This window comes from Pelophylax lessonae, assembly GCF_965119305.1.
Source record: "Pelophylax lessonae genome assembly, chromosome: 4".
Classification (NCBI taxonomy): domain Eukaryota; kingdom Metazoa; phylum Chordata; class Amphibia; order Anura; family Ranidae; genus Pelophylax; species Pelophylax lessonae.
Window position 1 is genome coordinate 22,618,310 of NC_138771.1, and position 16,212 is coordinate 22,634,521.

Genomic DNA, 16,212 nt, shown 5'->3' on the forward strand with positions numbered 1-16,212 from the left:
CCTCCGCAACATCTCCAAGATACGCCCCTTCCTAACCAATGATGCCACAAAGCTTCTAATCCACTCCCTGGTCATCTCTCGTCTCGATTACTGCAACTCCATTCTCATTGGCTTATCTTTAAAAAGACTATCCCCCCTTCAGTCCATCATGAACGCTGCTGCCAGGCTCATCCACCTTGCAAACTGCTCTGTGTCTGCTACCCCTCTTTGCCAATCCCTCCATTGGCTGCCACTCAACCAACTAATTAAATTCAAGTTACTAACCATAACCTACAAAGCCATCCATAACTTGGCGCCCAGCTACATCACTAATCTGGTCTCAAAATACCAACCAACTCGTTCTCTTCGTTCCTCCCAGGACCTCCTGCTCTCTAGCTCTCTTGTAACCACTTCCCATGCTCGCCTCCAGGACTTCTCCCGAGCTTCTCCCATCCTCTGGAATGCTCTACCCCCATCTGTCCGACTATCTCCAACTTTGTCTACTTTCAGACGATCCCTGAAAACACATCCCTTCAGAGAAACCTATCTGGCATCCACCTAACCACTGTACTTTTATTTTCTTCATCAACCCATCCCCCACAGTTAGTACCTCTTGTATCCCTTGACCGTCCCTCTTAGATTGTAAGCTCTAACGAGCAGGACCCTCTTATTCCTACTGTATTAAAGTGTATTGTATTTGTACTGTCTACCCTCAAGTTGTAAAGCGCTGCGTAAACTGTCGGCGCTATATAAATACTATATAATAATAATATATATACTGTGGATAGATAGATAGATAGATAGATAGATAGATAGATAGATAGATAGATAGATAGATAGATAGATAGATAGATAGATAGATAGATAGATAGATAGATAGATAGATAGATCTATATATATATATATATATATATATATATATACTGTATATATATATATATATATATATATAAATATATACACAGTATCTCACAAAAGTATACCCCTCACATTTTTGTAAATATTTTATTCTATCTTTTCTATCTATCCTATCCAATTAGCCATTTTCCCTCCCCGGTGTCATGTGACTCGTTAGTCTTACAAGGTCTCAGGTGTGAATGGGGAGCAGGTGTGTTAAGTTGGTGTTGTCGCTCTCACTCTCTCATACTGGTCACTGAAAGTTCAACATGGCACCTCATGGCAAAGAACTCTCTGAAGATCTGAAAAAAAGAATTGTTGCTCTACATAAGAAGATTGTCAAGACCCTGAAACTGAGCTGCAGCACGGTGGCCAAGACCATACAGCGGTTCAACAGGGCAGGTTCCACTCAGAACAGGCCTCACCATGGTCAACCAAAGAAGTTGAGCACACGTGTCATATCCAGAGGTTGTCTTTGGGAAATAGACGTATGAGTGCTGCCAGCATTGCTGCAGAGGTTGAAGGGGTGGGGGGATCAGCCTGTCAGTGCTCAGACCATACGCCGCACACTGCATCAAATTGGTCTGCATGGCTGTCGTCCCAGAAGGAAGCCTCTTCTAAAGATGATGCACAAGAAAGCCTGCAAACAGTTTGCTGAAGACAAGCAGACTAAGGACATGGATTACTGCAACCATGTCCTGTGGTCTGATGAGACCAAGATAAACTTATTTGGTTCAGATGGTGTCAAACGTGTGTCACGGCAAACAGGTGAGGAGTACAAAGACAAGTGTGTCTTGCCTACAGTCAAGCATGGTGGTGGGAGTGTCATGGTCTGGGGCTGCATGAGTGCTGCCGGCACTGGGGAGCTACATTTCATTGAGGGAACCATGAATGCCAACATGTACTGTGACATACTGAAGCAGAGCATGATCCCCTCCCTTCGGAGACTGGGCCGCAGGGCAGTATGCCAACATAACGACCCCAAACACACTACCAGGACGACCACTGCCTTGCTAAAGAAGCTGAGGGTAAAGGTGATGGACTGGCCATGTCTCCAGACCTAAACCCTATTGAAAATCTGTGGGACATCCTCAAATAGAAGGCGGAAGTGCGCAAGGTTTCTAACATCCACCAGCTCTGTGATGTCATCATGGAGGAGCTGAAGAGGACTCCAGTGGCAACCTGTGAAGCTCTGGTGAACTCCATGGCCAAGAGGGTTAAGGCAGTGCTGGAAAATAATGGTGGCCATACAAAATATTGACACTTTGGACCTAATTTGGACATTTCCAGTTAGTTGTGTGCTGACTTTTGTTGCCAGCGGTTTAGACATTAATGGCTGTGTGTTGAGTTATTTTGAGGGGACAGCAAATTTACACTGTTATACAAGCTGTACACTCACTACTTTACATTGTAGCAAAGTGTCATTTCTTCAGTGTTGTCACATGAAAAGATATAATAAAATATTTACAAAAATCTGAGGGGTGTACTTACTTTTGTGGGATACTGTATATAAAAATCCAGTAGTTGCCACTGAACACATATTCAACAGAAAATAGGCCGGGTGCTCAACAAAGCTTGAAGAACAAATCAGCCAAAAAACTAAAGCGGCACTTAAATGGCTCAAAACGTGAACACACAGTGATGAAGTTTTATCCACTAGCCCTCCAGAAGATTTACCCCCCTTCATGACCAGGCCATTTTTTTTTTTGTGATACGACACTGCGTTACTTTAACTGACAATTGAGTGGTTGTGCGACGCTGTACCCAAATAAAGTTTGTCGTTTGTTCCCACAAATAGAGCTTTGTTTAGGTGGTATTTTGATCGCACCTGCATTTTTGATTTTTTGCGCTATCAACAAAAAAAGACCGACAATTTTGGGGGAAAAAAACAATGTTTTTTCTTTCGGCTATAAAACATAGCCAATAAAACAAAATGTAAAAAATCTAATTTCTTCAATAATTCAGGCCAATATGTATTCTCCTACATCTTTTTGGTTAAAAAAACAATCAAAAAACCAATAAGCGTATATTGATTGGTATAACGCCTACAAACTATGGGACATATGTTGGAATTTTTATTTATTTTTTACTTTTTATACTAGTAATAGCGGCAATCAGTGAATTATAGTGGGACTGCGATATTGCGGTGGACAATTGGACACTAGGGTTTTTTTTTTTGTTTTTTTATACTAAAGCTAGAGAGGGCAAAATTAGTCACAATTCTGCATAGAAACCAATCAGCTTCTAACCTTGTTTCATTTTTTTAATTTTGCTAATTCTTTAGCAATAAAACCTGGAAGCTGATTGGTTTCTCTGTAGAATTATGACTAATTTTACCCTCTCTAGCTTTAGAAAAAAAAAAAAAACCCCTAAGTGACAATTTGGGGGAACTGGGTGACTTACACTGACATCACCAGTGACACTAATGAATAGTGATACTATACTATACTAATAATGATAATAATAATATATATATACACATATACGTATTTTATTATTATTATTATTATTATTATTATTATTATAATATTATTATTATAATATATATATATATATATATATATATATATATATATATATATATATATATATATATATATATATATATATATGTATATGTGTGTGTATATATATATATATATATATATATATATATATACATACAGTATACTTAATATTATACTAATATATATATATATACTGTATATATTATATATACTATACTCTGTCACTGTACTAATGACTCTGGGTGGGAAGGTCATAAACATCTAGGGCTATCAAAGGGTTAACGGTGTGCCTAGCCAGTGTTTTTGTGTGTACTATGCTGTGGTTTTACTAAGGGAAGTGATGGATTTTATTCCCTGCTTTGCATGGAATCAAAATCCATCACTTCCCCTCTGATAGAACAGAGCTCTGCCTTGTTTAATGCACATTGGCAGAGCTCTGTCCTGTGTCTCTCCTCGCCTATCGGCAGGTGCCAGCGGACTTCCATTGGCCGGCACCCGCTGATGGGCTTGAGTTGTGTCTGATCACATCACAGTAGGGTCACCGGTGGCACGCGCTCGCCCCCTACTCAGAAGTGGCAGATAACAGAGCCGCTCTGCCACCATACATCTAAGAAACGCGGTCGGCAAGCGGGTATTTTGCCGTTTTAAATAGGAACAAACTCTTCTTCCTCAGGACAAGAGTAAAGTGATGCAGCACAACATAAATACCCTAAAACCCCGCCCATCATTACCACTTACATGTGATGACATCTACAAGCACAAACGTCAAAGTTCCAGCTGAAAAAATTGCCGGCAAATGTTCAAATCTGGAAGATGTCTTGTTTGGTCACATTTCTCCTCCTCTGACTCCCTTAAAAATAAGCTCTTCTCTCCCGAATTACTAAAAATGTTTTTGACTTGTAATTTCGGGAGTTTGCAAGTGGCCTTCCCTGGTCCCTCCCCTTGTCGGTTTACGGCTCTACTGTTTATTGCTGTGCATTACTTATAGCTTATTATCTTTCCTGATATCCCCTCCATACTTTTTCTATTTCTTTCCTTTCCTTCATTTCTTTCTTTCTTTCTTTTTTTCCCTCTCTTCTTTTTTTCTTTCTTGTACTCCCCCCGCTTATACTTGAAAATTATTCATTCTTTTTTTTTTTTTTTTTTTCCCTTTACAGACCTTTTTATTTGATGTCTGACAGTTTTTTTTTTTGTTTTTATCTTTTACATCTTCTTATGAGGGATAGCCAAAAGCTTTCTCTGGTATAACGAGTTTCTTTAACTCTGTCTTTGTATGGCTCCATGGTTCCCAATTATTTAATATGAAACTGCCTTTGTTGAACTCCAATAATGCTTCCTGCTGTTGGATTTTATTTTTTTCAAATTTTTAGATTCTATACACCCGAATTGTCTGTAATACTTGATTTGTTTATTGTTACAACTTTTCTACATTAATTATTATTTATTATTATTATACAGGATTTATATAGCGCCAACAGTTTGCGAAGCACTTTACAATGTGAGGGAAGACAGTACAGTTACAATACAATTTACTACAGGAGGAACTAGAGGGCCCTGCTCGTTAGAGCTTACAATCTAGAAGTAATAAAAATATATTTTCACCCCTAAATATTCTTATTCTTATTATTATCATCATCAAATAAGCTAAACAAATCAACATAAAGAAATATAATTATATTAAAAATAATAGTAAATAAAAAAAGACTTTTGTGTCTTTATTTGCACCAGAAATTTCCTCCCTTTAACATTTAGAGATTATTATTATTTTTATTAAATAATAAAAAGAGATAATAATAATAAAAAAATGATGATAATGGTTAATAATAATTAAAAATAAAATAAACATTAAAATGTTCAAATAAGAATAAAAATAATAATAATTAAAAAAATGATGACAATAAAAATGTAATAAACATAATACAGTTTTAAAATAATAATAATATTATTATTATTATTACATAATAAAAAGAGATAATAATAATAATAAAAAATGATGATAATGGTTAATAATAATTAAAAATAAAATAAACATAAAAGTGTTCAAATAAGAATAAAAATAATAATTAAAAAAATGATGATAATAAAAATATAATAAACATAATACAGTTTTGAATTAATAATAATAATATTATTATTTTTAATAATAAAAAGAGATAAAAATAATAATAATAATAATAATAATAATAATAATAATAAAAAAATGATGATAATGTTTAATAATAATTAAAAATAAAATAAACATAAAATTGTTCAAATACGAATAAAAATAATAATAATTAAAAAAATAATGATAATAAAAATATAATAAACATAATACAGTTTTAAATTAATAATAATATTATTATTATTTTTTTAATTAAATAATAAAAAGAGATAATAATAATAATAAAAAAATGATGATAATGGTTAATAATAATTAAAAATAAAATAAACATAAAAGTGTTCAAATAAGAATAAAAATAATAATTAAAAAAATGATGATAATAAAAATATAATAAACATAATACAGTTTTGAATTAATAATAATAATATTATTATTATTTTTATTAAATAATAAAAAGAGATAATAATAATAATAATAATAATAATAAAAAAATGATGATAATGGTTAATAATAATTAAAAAAAAAATAAAAAAAAATTAAAAATAAAATAAACATAAAATTGTTCAATATGAGGAAAAGGGAGGTAATATGGCGCTGTCAGGCTAATAAATAGGAAATTTAAATAAATAAATAGCCACGTGACTTGTAGCCAAGTGTGTCACCTGCTCGACCCTCACCGCCAGGAGCCGACTACTGTCTCCTACAACTTAACTGTCTGCGAGGAGGGATTTTTCATCAATTTCCCCCGGAGTAAGATACGAAGTCGGGATTAAGTGGATTACTAGCCAGCCATCGGAGGGACCTTTGAGAGTCACCCCAAACGCTGATTACCCCTGTGGGGGTACCACCATCTGGTGAGTGCGGGAGTAATAGGAGGGGAGCACTGATTCCTGTATTGAGCACCCCCATCAGTCTGGAAGTCCTGTAATCCATTTTATCCTGTTAAATCCCTGCTTCATCACCCCTCTTGGGACTCAATTATATTTGCAGCACCATTTAATATTTGGCTATTTATATGGACAATTTTCCTATATATTCGCTTTATATTTATTTATTTATTTATGCTATTTAAACTGCTGGGACACTATTTATGAGTTGTATGTGCACAGATTTATATAAAGCTATTTATTGTTTGGCCCACTAGCACAATATATATCTGATTAATTAGCACCTTAAGTATATATGGAGGATATTTATAACACCACTTTATAATTCTTTTATATAATCATACATATACCTTTAAGATTACACACTGAATTGATTTTTAATAATTTATCACTTATATCTTAATTTTCCTATCTATTTATCATTATATAGATACACATTTTTTTTATCAAATTCTTTAAACTTACTTACACTTTTTAAGGATTCACCATATGAAGTTTTATATATTTTGATTTTTATTCACCTTATCACCAGTGCACTTTAAGACATATTTATTTATCTTTCCTATTTATTAGCCTGACAGCGCCATATTACCTCCCTTTTCCTCATATTTACCAAATATAGTTACCTATATTTTTGAGGTAGGCTGCAGTCATTTATTTACTTAATTTCCTCCAATAGCGCGGAAACTTTCCCCCTATAAAATTGTTCAAATACGAATAAAAATAATAATAATTAAAAAAATGATGATAATAAAAATATAATAAATAGAATACAGTTTTGAATTAATAATATTATTATTATTATTATTATTATTAGTTTTATTAAATAATAAAAAGAGATAATAATAAAAAAATGATGATAATGGTTATTAATAATTAAAAATAAAATAAACATTAAATTGTTAAAATAAGAATAAAAATAATAATTAAAAAAATGATGATAATAAAAATATAATAAACATAATACAGTTTTGAATTAATAATAATATTATTATTATTATTATTAGTTTTATTAAATAATAAAAAGAGATAATAATAAAAAATGATGATAATGGTTATTAATAATTAAAAATAAAATAAACATTAAATTGTTAAAATAAGAATAAAAATAATAATTAAAAAAAATGATGATAATAAAAATATAATAAATAGAATACAGTTTTGAATTAATAATATTATTATTATTATTATTATTATTATTAGTTTTATTAAATAATAAAAAGAGATAATAATAAAAAAATGATGATAATGGTTATTAATAATTAAAAATAAACATTAAATTGTTAAAATAAGAATAAAAATAATAATTAAAAAAATGATGATAATAAAAATATAATAAACATAATACAGTTTTAAATTAATAATAATATTAAATATTATTATTAATATGATGACAATTCAGAGTAGAAGGTGGGAAGATGCTGAGGACAGTCCCAGGTACCCGGATGGAGTTTTGGTTGTCATGGAAGCTCTGGACGGGGAGGGGGCGGGATCTTAGGGGACGTCAGCAGTGACTCCATAGGCCGGGAGGAGGCTCCAGTGAGCAGGCCCAAGCCTCGGTCTGTAGTAGTTTCTCCTGCCGCCCCGGTGCCCCCTGTTAGCGGTGCGGTGAGGGGGGAATGGAGCGGTTCCCGGAGGAGTTGGTGAGCGCTCTGAAGGAAGTGGTGGAGAACAGCGGCTGGCAGTGTGTGGGGGAGAAGGAGAGGTTTCGGGCTCCATGTACCAAGTAAGAGCAGCCACGCCCCCTCCTGGGTCACAACCGGGCATTTAAAGGACATGTCCGCTGACCGACCTCCCTTACCATCCCCCACCCCTCTTCCTGGACCCTGAGAATGAATGGAAGAGGATGGGGTCACCATTATCTCATCATTGGGGGCTCATTCTCATGATGGGGTGTCCGGTGTGGCCCATGCGGGTGTTGCTCACATATCGCAGATCATTCATTTCAATGGGCCGCCCTGTGTGCAGCAAAGTCGCTTTTTTTTTTAGCAATGGTGCGACTGCTCGCCGCCACAAAGTTGCAACGTGCTGTGTTTGGGGTTAAAGCAGAGTTCCACCCAAAAATGGAACTTCCGCTTTAGGTATTCTAACCCCCTGACATGCCACATTTGGCATGTCATTTTTTTGGGGGGGGGGGGGAGCGGGTACCTAGTTTTGACAGGTACCAGCTCCCACTTCTGCTCGGAGTGCCGCGGCGCCCTGAGCGGAAGTTCTCCTCTCCCCCTCCCTCCCTGCAATCTTCTGGGATTAATTTAACTGACAATTGCGCGGTCGTGCGATGCTGCACCCAAATAAAATTGATGTCCTTTTTTTCCCACAAACAGAGTTTTCTTTTGGTGGTATTTGATCACCTGTGCGATTTTTATTTTTTGCGCTATAAACAAAAAAAGAGCGGCAATTCTAGAAAAAAATATATATATATATTTTTCACATTCTGCTATATAACATTCCCAAAAAAAAAAATTAAAAAATCAAATTTTTTCATGATTTTAGACAACTTGTATTCTGCTACATATTTTTGTTAAAAATAAATAAATTGCAATAAATATATTGATTGGTTTGCAAAAAAGTTATCACGTCTACAAGCTAAGGGGAAGATATTATATAATCTTTATGTATTTTTTTTTACTAGTAATGGCGGCGATCTGCGTTTTTTTTTTTTTTTTTCACATTCTGTTATATAACATTCCCAATAAAAAATGAAATTTCTTCATCCTTTTAGGCCAATTTGTATTCTGCTACATATTTTTAAAAATTGCAATAAGCGTATTTTGATTGGTTTGCACAAAAGTTATGGCGTCTACAAACTAGGGGAAAGATTTGTCATTTTTATTTATTTTTTTTTACTAGTAATGGCGGTGATCTGCGTTTTTTTTTTTTTCACATTCTGTTATATAACATTCCCAATAAAAAAATGAATACAATTTTTTCATCCTTTTAGGCCAATTTGTATTCTGCTACATATTTTTGTTAAAAAAAATCACAATAAATATATTGATTGGTTTGCACAAAAGTTATCACGTCTACAAACTAGGGGAAAGATTTATGTCATTTTATTACTAGTAATGGCGGTGATCTGCGATTTTTTTATTTATTTATTTTTTTTTTCACATTCTGCTATATAACATTCCCAATAAATAAAAAATAAAAAATTTTAATTCTTTTAGGCCAATTTGTATTTTGCTACATATTTTTGGTAAAAAAAAAAAAAAAATCGCAATAAGCGTATTTTGATTGGTTTGCACAAAAGTTATCGCATCTAAAAACTAGGGGAAAGATTTATGTCATTTTTATTTATTTTTTATTACTAGTAATGGCGGTGATCTGCGTTTTTTTTTTTTTTCACATTCTGTTATATAACATTCCCAATAAAAAAATTAATACAATTTTTTCATCCTTTTAGGCCAATTTGTATTCTGCTACATATTTTTGTTAAAAAAAAAAAAAAATCACAATAAATATATTGATTGGTTTGCACAAAAGTTATCACGTCTACAAACTAGTGGAAAGATTTATGTCATTTTTATTTATTTTTTATTACTAGTAATGGCGGTGATCTGCAATTTTTTTTTTTTTTTTCTTTTTTTTTTTTTTCTTTTTTTCCCATTCTGCTATATAACATTCCCAATAAAAAAAAAAAAATGTTTCATCCTTTTAGGCCAATTTGTTTTCTGCTACATATTTTTGGTACAAAAAAAAAATCGCAATAAGCGTATTTTGATTGGTTTGCACAAAAGTTATCACATCTACAATCTAGGGGAAAGATTTATGTCATTTTTATTTATTTTTTATACTAGTAATGGCGGCGATCTGCAATTTTTAGCAGGACTGCGACATTGCAGTAGACAGATTGGACCCCTTACTGACATTTTTGACACTTTTGGGGGGACCAGTGACATTATTACAGTAATCAGTGCTAAAAAATATGCACTTCAAGGGTCCTTTCACATGATGTGCCGTCCAACAGAGTCCGTTCTCTGCTCAGTGGGGGATCGATCGAGCAGGTGGATGACAGCTCCGTCTCTGCTCTGTGTGCAGAGACAGAGCTGTCAGATCCCCGCTGTTCTCTATGGGAGATCGGATGAGAACGGACCGCCTGTCCCTTCTCATCCGATCTGCCAGACGGATGGAAAATACGGTTTCAATCCATCCGGATTTCACAGACAGGATCGGAATCGGATAGCAGCGAGTGTCAGTGTCAGGGCTATGTGAGATGATTACAGCCACACACACACCTACACAGGTTGAACTGGATGGACTATTATCTTTATTCAACCTCACCTATTATGAAACTATGTAACATGTCTCTGCTGATATTCCGATGCCCCATAGAGATGCATGGAGGATCCAATCAGGTCCGCCTGAAAAACTGACAGGCTGATCGGATCGCCCGTGTGAAAGGACCCATACTGTAATAATGACACTGGCAGGGAAGGGGTTGACCTAGTGGGTGATCAAAGGGGGTGTTTTCTAACTGTGGGGGAGGGGCTTGTGAAATGATCATAGAGACCTGTGATCCTATATAGAAGGATCACAGGAGCTCTGTGATCTTTCCAGACAGAAGAACGGTCAGCTGTGATTACAACATCTGACCGTCCTTCTCTCTCAGCGGGGGTGTCAGGCGGCAATCTGAGCCTCCACTGCCTAGTGGGGGTGCGCGCTCACCCCCTAACACCATGCACGCGACCGACGTACCCCTACGTTGGTTCGCACAGCCGAGCCAGCCTGCCGCAGTATATCGGCAAGTGGTTAACGGACAAATGCGCAGTCATGTGACGCTGTACCCAAATAAAATTGATGTCCTTTGTTTCCCACAAATAGAGATTTCTTTTGATGGTATTTGATCTCCTGTGTGCTTTATTTTTATTATATAAATGAAAAAAAAAGAACATTCTCGTAGTCCTATCTTCAGTACACTCTTCAAAAATCGGGGTTTGGACCCCATAGTAGATTTCATCCCTATGCAATAAACCGAGAATATCTCGCATATGCCGGTTTTAAAGCGGAGTTCCACCCTCAGAATAATTTTTTTAACAAAAATAGCACAGTAATATTAATACATCTCGCTTCACAAAACCGCTATTTGCATATTTATGAGTTGAACAGTGTATTTGTTTAGTGAAAATCTTACTTTTAAAACTGCTGCCTATGCGTTGTCATCTTTACTAAGGGCGTCTGAAGCAGCAGTGTAAGACTTACTGACCTTCTTCCTGATTGCTGTTCATTCTGGCTACCCAGAATGCAGCAGGAAATCCCGCACATGGGCAGTACTATGCTTTAGGCATAGTACAGGTTGCTATAGAAATGTTGGCTCAGGAGGAAGTTGCCGCCCTCTATATCCCTTCCCCGCCTCCAGGAAGATACATGAGAGAGAGCGACAGAGAGAAACATACTGTATGCAATCTCTGACCATCCCATGATGTATGCAATCTCTGACCATCCCATGATGTATGCAATCTCTGACCATCCCATGATGTATGCAATCTCTGACCACCCATGTATGCAATCTCTGACCATCCCATGATGTATGCAATCTCTGACCATCCCATGATGTATGCAATCTCTGACCACCCATGTATGCAATCTCTGACCACCCATGTATGCAATCTCTGACCATCCCATGATGTATGCAATCTCTGACCACCCATGTATGCAATCTCTGACCACCCATGTATGCAATCTCTGACCATCCCATGATGTATGCAATCTCTGACCATCCCATGATGTATGCAATCTCTGACCATCCCATGATGTATGCAATCTCTGACCACCCATGTATGCAATCTCTGACCACCCATGTATGCAATCTCTGACCATCCCATGATGTATGCAATCTCTGACCATCCCATGATGTATGCAATCTCTGACCACCCATGTATGCAATCTCTGACCATCCCATGATGTATGCAATCTCTGACCACCCATGTATGCAATCTCTGACCATCCCATGATGTATGCAATCTCTGCTGCCTCTATCTGTGTACATTCCATCGCTGCATAAATCACAATTGTGACATGTCATTCACCCACCCATCCATCCACATTGCTTGCTGCAAAAATCAAAGCGCTGATCGATCTGCAACTCACTCCAATCCGCTATTTGGGACGAAAAGGGTAACACTGGCAAAAATAGCAGTGTTTCCCTTATTAAAGATGGCGCCAGACGCGCTTTACTCCGCCTCTCTCGCGTCATTTCCGGTTTTGAAAAAACGCGTGTTGAGGAGAGGCCGGCCACTGCGTCATTGCCCATTGCCTTCTGGGAGTTATTACAAACAGCTCCCATGAGGCAATGCAAAACAGGAAGTGACGACAGCGGCCACGGCCGAGGAGGGGGGAGGAAGGAAGAAGAAGGAGGAAGTGAACATTATAATGAAGTAAAAATAAGGTAAGAAACTCCAAAAAAAAATAAAAAATGCCCAATTGATCTTGAGAATGCACAGCCCGAACTAAAACTTTAAAGTTGTGAAACAGGGTGGAACTCCACTTTAAATCTGACCTGTTCCCTATTGGATGAGCCACCCGTCAAGGATGCCCTCTTTCCCCACTTTTTGTTCTCATCATCGAGCCGCTTGCCTAATTGATTAGATCAGACCCAAACATCATTCAAGTTCCATTCAAAGCGGAACGTATCTGTCTCCCCCCCCCCCCCCCCTCCGTTTCCACATTTGGCACCTTTCGGGGGGGGGGGGGGAGCGGGTATCTGTTTTTGATAGGTACCCTGTCCCCACTTCCACCGGATCTCACCACGGTGAGGTACATCAGAAGTTCAGCCCCCCTCTCCTCCTCCCTCCTACTTTCTCTGCTTCCAGGCCTGTAACCGAGCTCAGCATGTTTTGCGCATGCGCAGTACGGACCCAGCCGTGAAGCTGCAAGGTTCCCTTACCGGCAATGGCGGCGGCAACATCCGACAGCCAGTGGAAACATCGGCTGCGGTGCCGAAATCGCTGGACTCCAGGACAGGAAAGTGTCCTAATATTAAAAGTCAGCAGCTACAGTAAGTGTACAGTGTGTGTAGCTGCTGACTTTTAATTTGTGGAGGGGGTGGCAGAACTCTGCTTTAACCACTTGCCGACCGCCTAACGACTATTTACTGCGGCACTCAGCCGCTTACAGGCAAAGCGACGTAAACCTACGTCGTTCACCCACAAGCCTGTAGGGGGCGAGCGCGTGCCACCGGCAGCGTGCTTCCGCCCCCGCTCGTTCCCTGGGGAGCCAGCGTGTGTGCCCGGCGGCTCCAATGTTCACCGGCCACTCGCGATCTCCCTCAGGACAAGGAGAAAGACAGACGGCTGATGTAAACAAAGCCGTCTGTCATTCTCCCTGAAGTAATGACAGAGGCTATGTGATCCTACATAGCAGGATCGTATGTCTCTGTGATTACATCACTAGCCACGCCCCCCCCCTCCACAGTTAGAATCACACCCCTAGGGACACACTTAACTCCTTGATCACCAGTAAAGTTAACCCCTTCCCTGCCAGTGTCATTAGTACAGTAACAGTGCATATGTATAGCACTGATTACTGTAGTAATGTCATTGGTCCCCCTAAAAGTGTCAAAAATGTCAGTCAGGGGTCCGATCTGTCCGCCCCAATGTCACAGTCCTGCAAAAAATCGCAGATCGCTGCCATTACTAGTAAAAAAATAAAATAAAAAAAAAAACCATTAAAAATGACAAATCTTTCCCCTAGTTTTTAGACGCAATAACTGTTGCGCAAACCAATCAAAATACGCTTGTTGCTATTTTTTTTTTTTTTTTTAACCAAAAATATGTGGCAGAAAACAAATTGGCCTAAAATGTTAAAAAATTTTGATTTTTAAATTGTTTTTTATTTGGAAATGTTATATAGCAGAATGTGAAAAATATATATATATTTTTTTTTTTTTCAGAATTGTCGCTCTTTTTTTTTTTTTTTATAGCGCAAAAAATAAAAATCACACAGGTGATCAAATACCACCAAAAGAAAGCTCTATTTGTGGGGAAAAAAGGACGTAAATTTATTTTGGTTACATCGTCGCACAACCGCGCAATTGTCAGTTAAAGTGGCGCAGTGCCAAGTTGAAAAACGTGGCCTGGTCATTAAGGGGGCAAATCCTTCCGGTCTTAAAGTGGTTAAGTGCGGGGTAAATCAGAGGAAGTGCCATTTATTGGCAGGATCTCCTGGTTTTTATTAGCTAAAGGAGGAATTTGCAGATATAAAAAGTATACAGTCTTATTGGGTTTACATGAATGTTTCAGTTGTAATTTTCTTACTCATTGCCTATAGTTCTACTTTGATGATAAATGTAACATTTGTGTTTTCTTACAGATTATATTCGGAGGATGGGGAACATCTGGTTCTGATTCAGGCGGATGGGAAATTTTATGCCATGGATTCTGCATGTCCACACGAAGGTACAACATTGCGGAATGTTTTCTTGCAGGAATTGTATATTGGTTTTAGGCACAGAGTGCAGAGAATTTATCCAAACTGAAGCAGATAGAATTTGGAGCAGCTGTGCATTGCAGCCAGCCAATCAGATTCTATCTTTAATTTGTACAATTAACCACTTGCCGTCCAGTCACTGGGACTGTATTGCGGCAAAGCGGCTCGATTCCGTCCAGCGACGTAGACCTACGTCGCTGAACTCCTCCCCTTGTGGGCGGCACTCGCGCACCGCCGGAGGCTCGCTTCCGCTGTATTCAATCAAAATACACTTATTGTGATTTTTTTTTACCAAACATAGGTAGCAGAAAACAAATTGGCCAAAAATGTAAAAAAAAATTGAGATTTTTTTAAATTTTTTGGGGGGGGAATTTCATATAAAAAAATTTGAAAAATATTGTTATTTTTTCAAAATTTACGCTCTTTTTTTGTTTATAGCGCAAAAAGTAAAAATTGCACAGGTGATCAAATACCACCAAAAGAAAGCTCTGTTTGTGGGAAAAAAAGGACGTAAATTTTGTTTGGGTACAGTGTCGCACGACCGCGCAATTGTAGGTTAAAGTCGCACAGTGCCGAATCGCAAAATGTGGCCTGGACGTAAGACAGCAAAATCCTCCGGTGGTAAAGTGGTTAAAGTAGTTGTAAACACAATTTTTATATATATATATATATATATATATATATATATAAATATAAAAATAACACACATGTTATACTTACCTGCTCTGTGCAATCGCTTTGCACAGAGCAGCCCCAATCCTCTTCTCCTGGGGTGCCCCGCCGGCGCTCCAGGTCCCTCCTCCTCATCGGGTGCCCCCATGGAATGCTGCTTTCCCTGAGAGCACCCATGCGGGCTTGCTCCCAAGTCTCGATTCTGCATCCATTGAAAGAGACAGTGGGACTTGGCCCCACCCCCGCTCTCGTGTCACTGGATTTGATTGACAGCAGTGGGAGCCAATGGCTTCTCCTGTTATCAATCTGTGCAATGAGGAGAGAGATAGCAGGTAGGGCCGATGCGCTCGTGCACATCGCTGGATCAGATCAGGCTCAAGTGAGAAAAATGGGGGGGGGGGGGGGCAGCTGCAACCCAGAAGGTTTTTTTCTATGCATTGGTAAAAAAAACCTTGAGGCTTTACAACCACTTTAAAGTAATTGTAAAGGCTATTTTTTGGGGGGAAATAAACTTGTTATACACACCTACTCTGAGTAAAGGTAAATAAAGAAGAATAAAAAAAAAAAGCAAATTTCTTCATACATTTAGGCCAAAATGTATTCTGCTACATGTTTTGGAAATTAATATATGCTTGATGCACAAATAACTCCGTTGTGCTAATAAGTGCACTTTTGGATATTAATATATGCCAAGCGCAATCCCATTGTGCTAAAAAAGTTCTCAGCTCTTCTGTATAAGGTA

At 37.4% G+C, this 16,212-nt stretch overlaps 1 protein-coding gene across 2 annotated transcripts in view; it reads left to right on the forward strand.

The window, feature by feature from the left end:
• The first annotated feature begins 7,880 nt into the window (after nucleotides 1-7,880).
• Nucleotides 7,881-16,212, forward strand: part of LOC309554310 (uncharacterized protein-like) — a 57,597-nt gene continuing 49,265 nt past the window's right edge. The window contains exons 1-2 of one of the 2 annotated variants that reach the window (XM_082255961.1): nucleotides 7,881-8,100; nucleotides 14,682-14,767. In XM_082255961.1, coding sequence (XP_082112087.1) covers nucleotides 7,994-8,100; nucleotides 14,682-14,767 — 193 coding nt within the window. In that variant the 5' untranslated portion in view covers nucleotides 7,881-7,993. The remainder of the gene's footprint in view (nucleotides 8,101-14,681; nucleotides 14,768-16,212) is intronic. The other variant, XM_082255960.1, reaches the window with a different exon arrangement.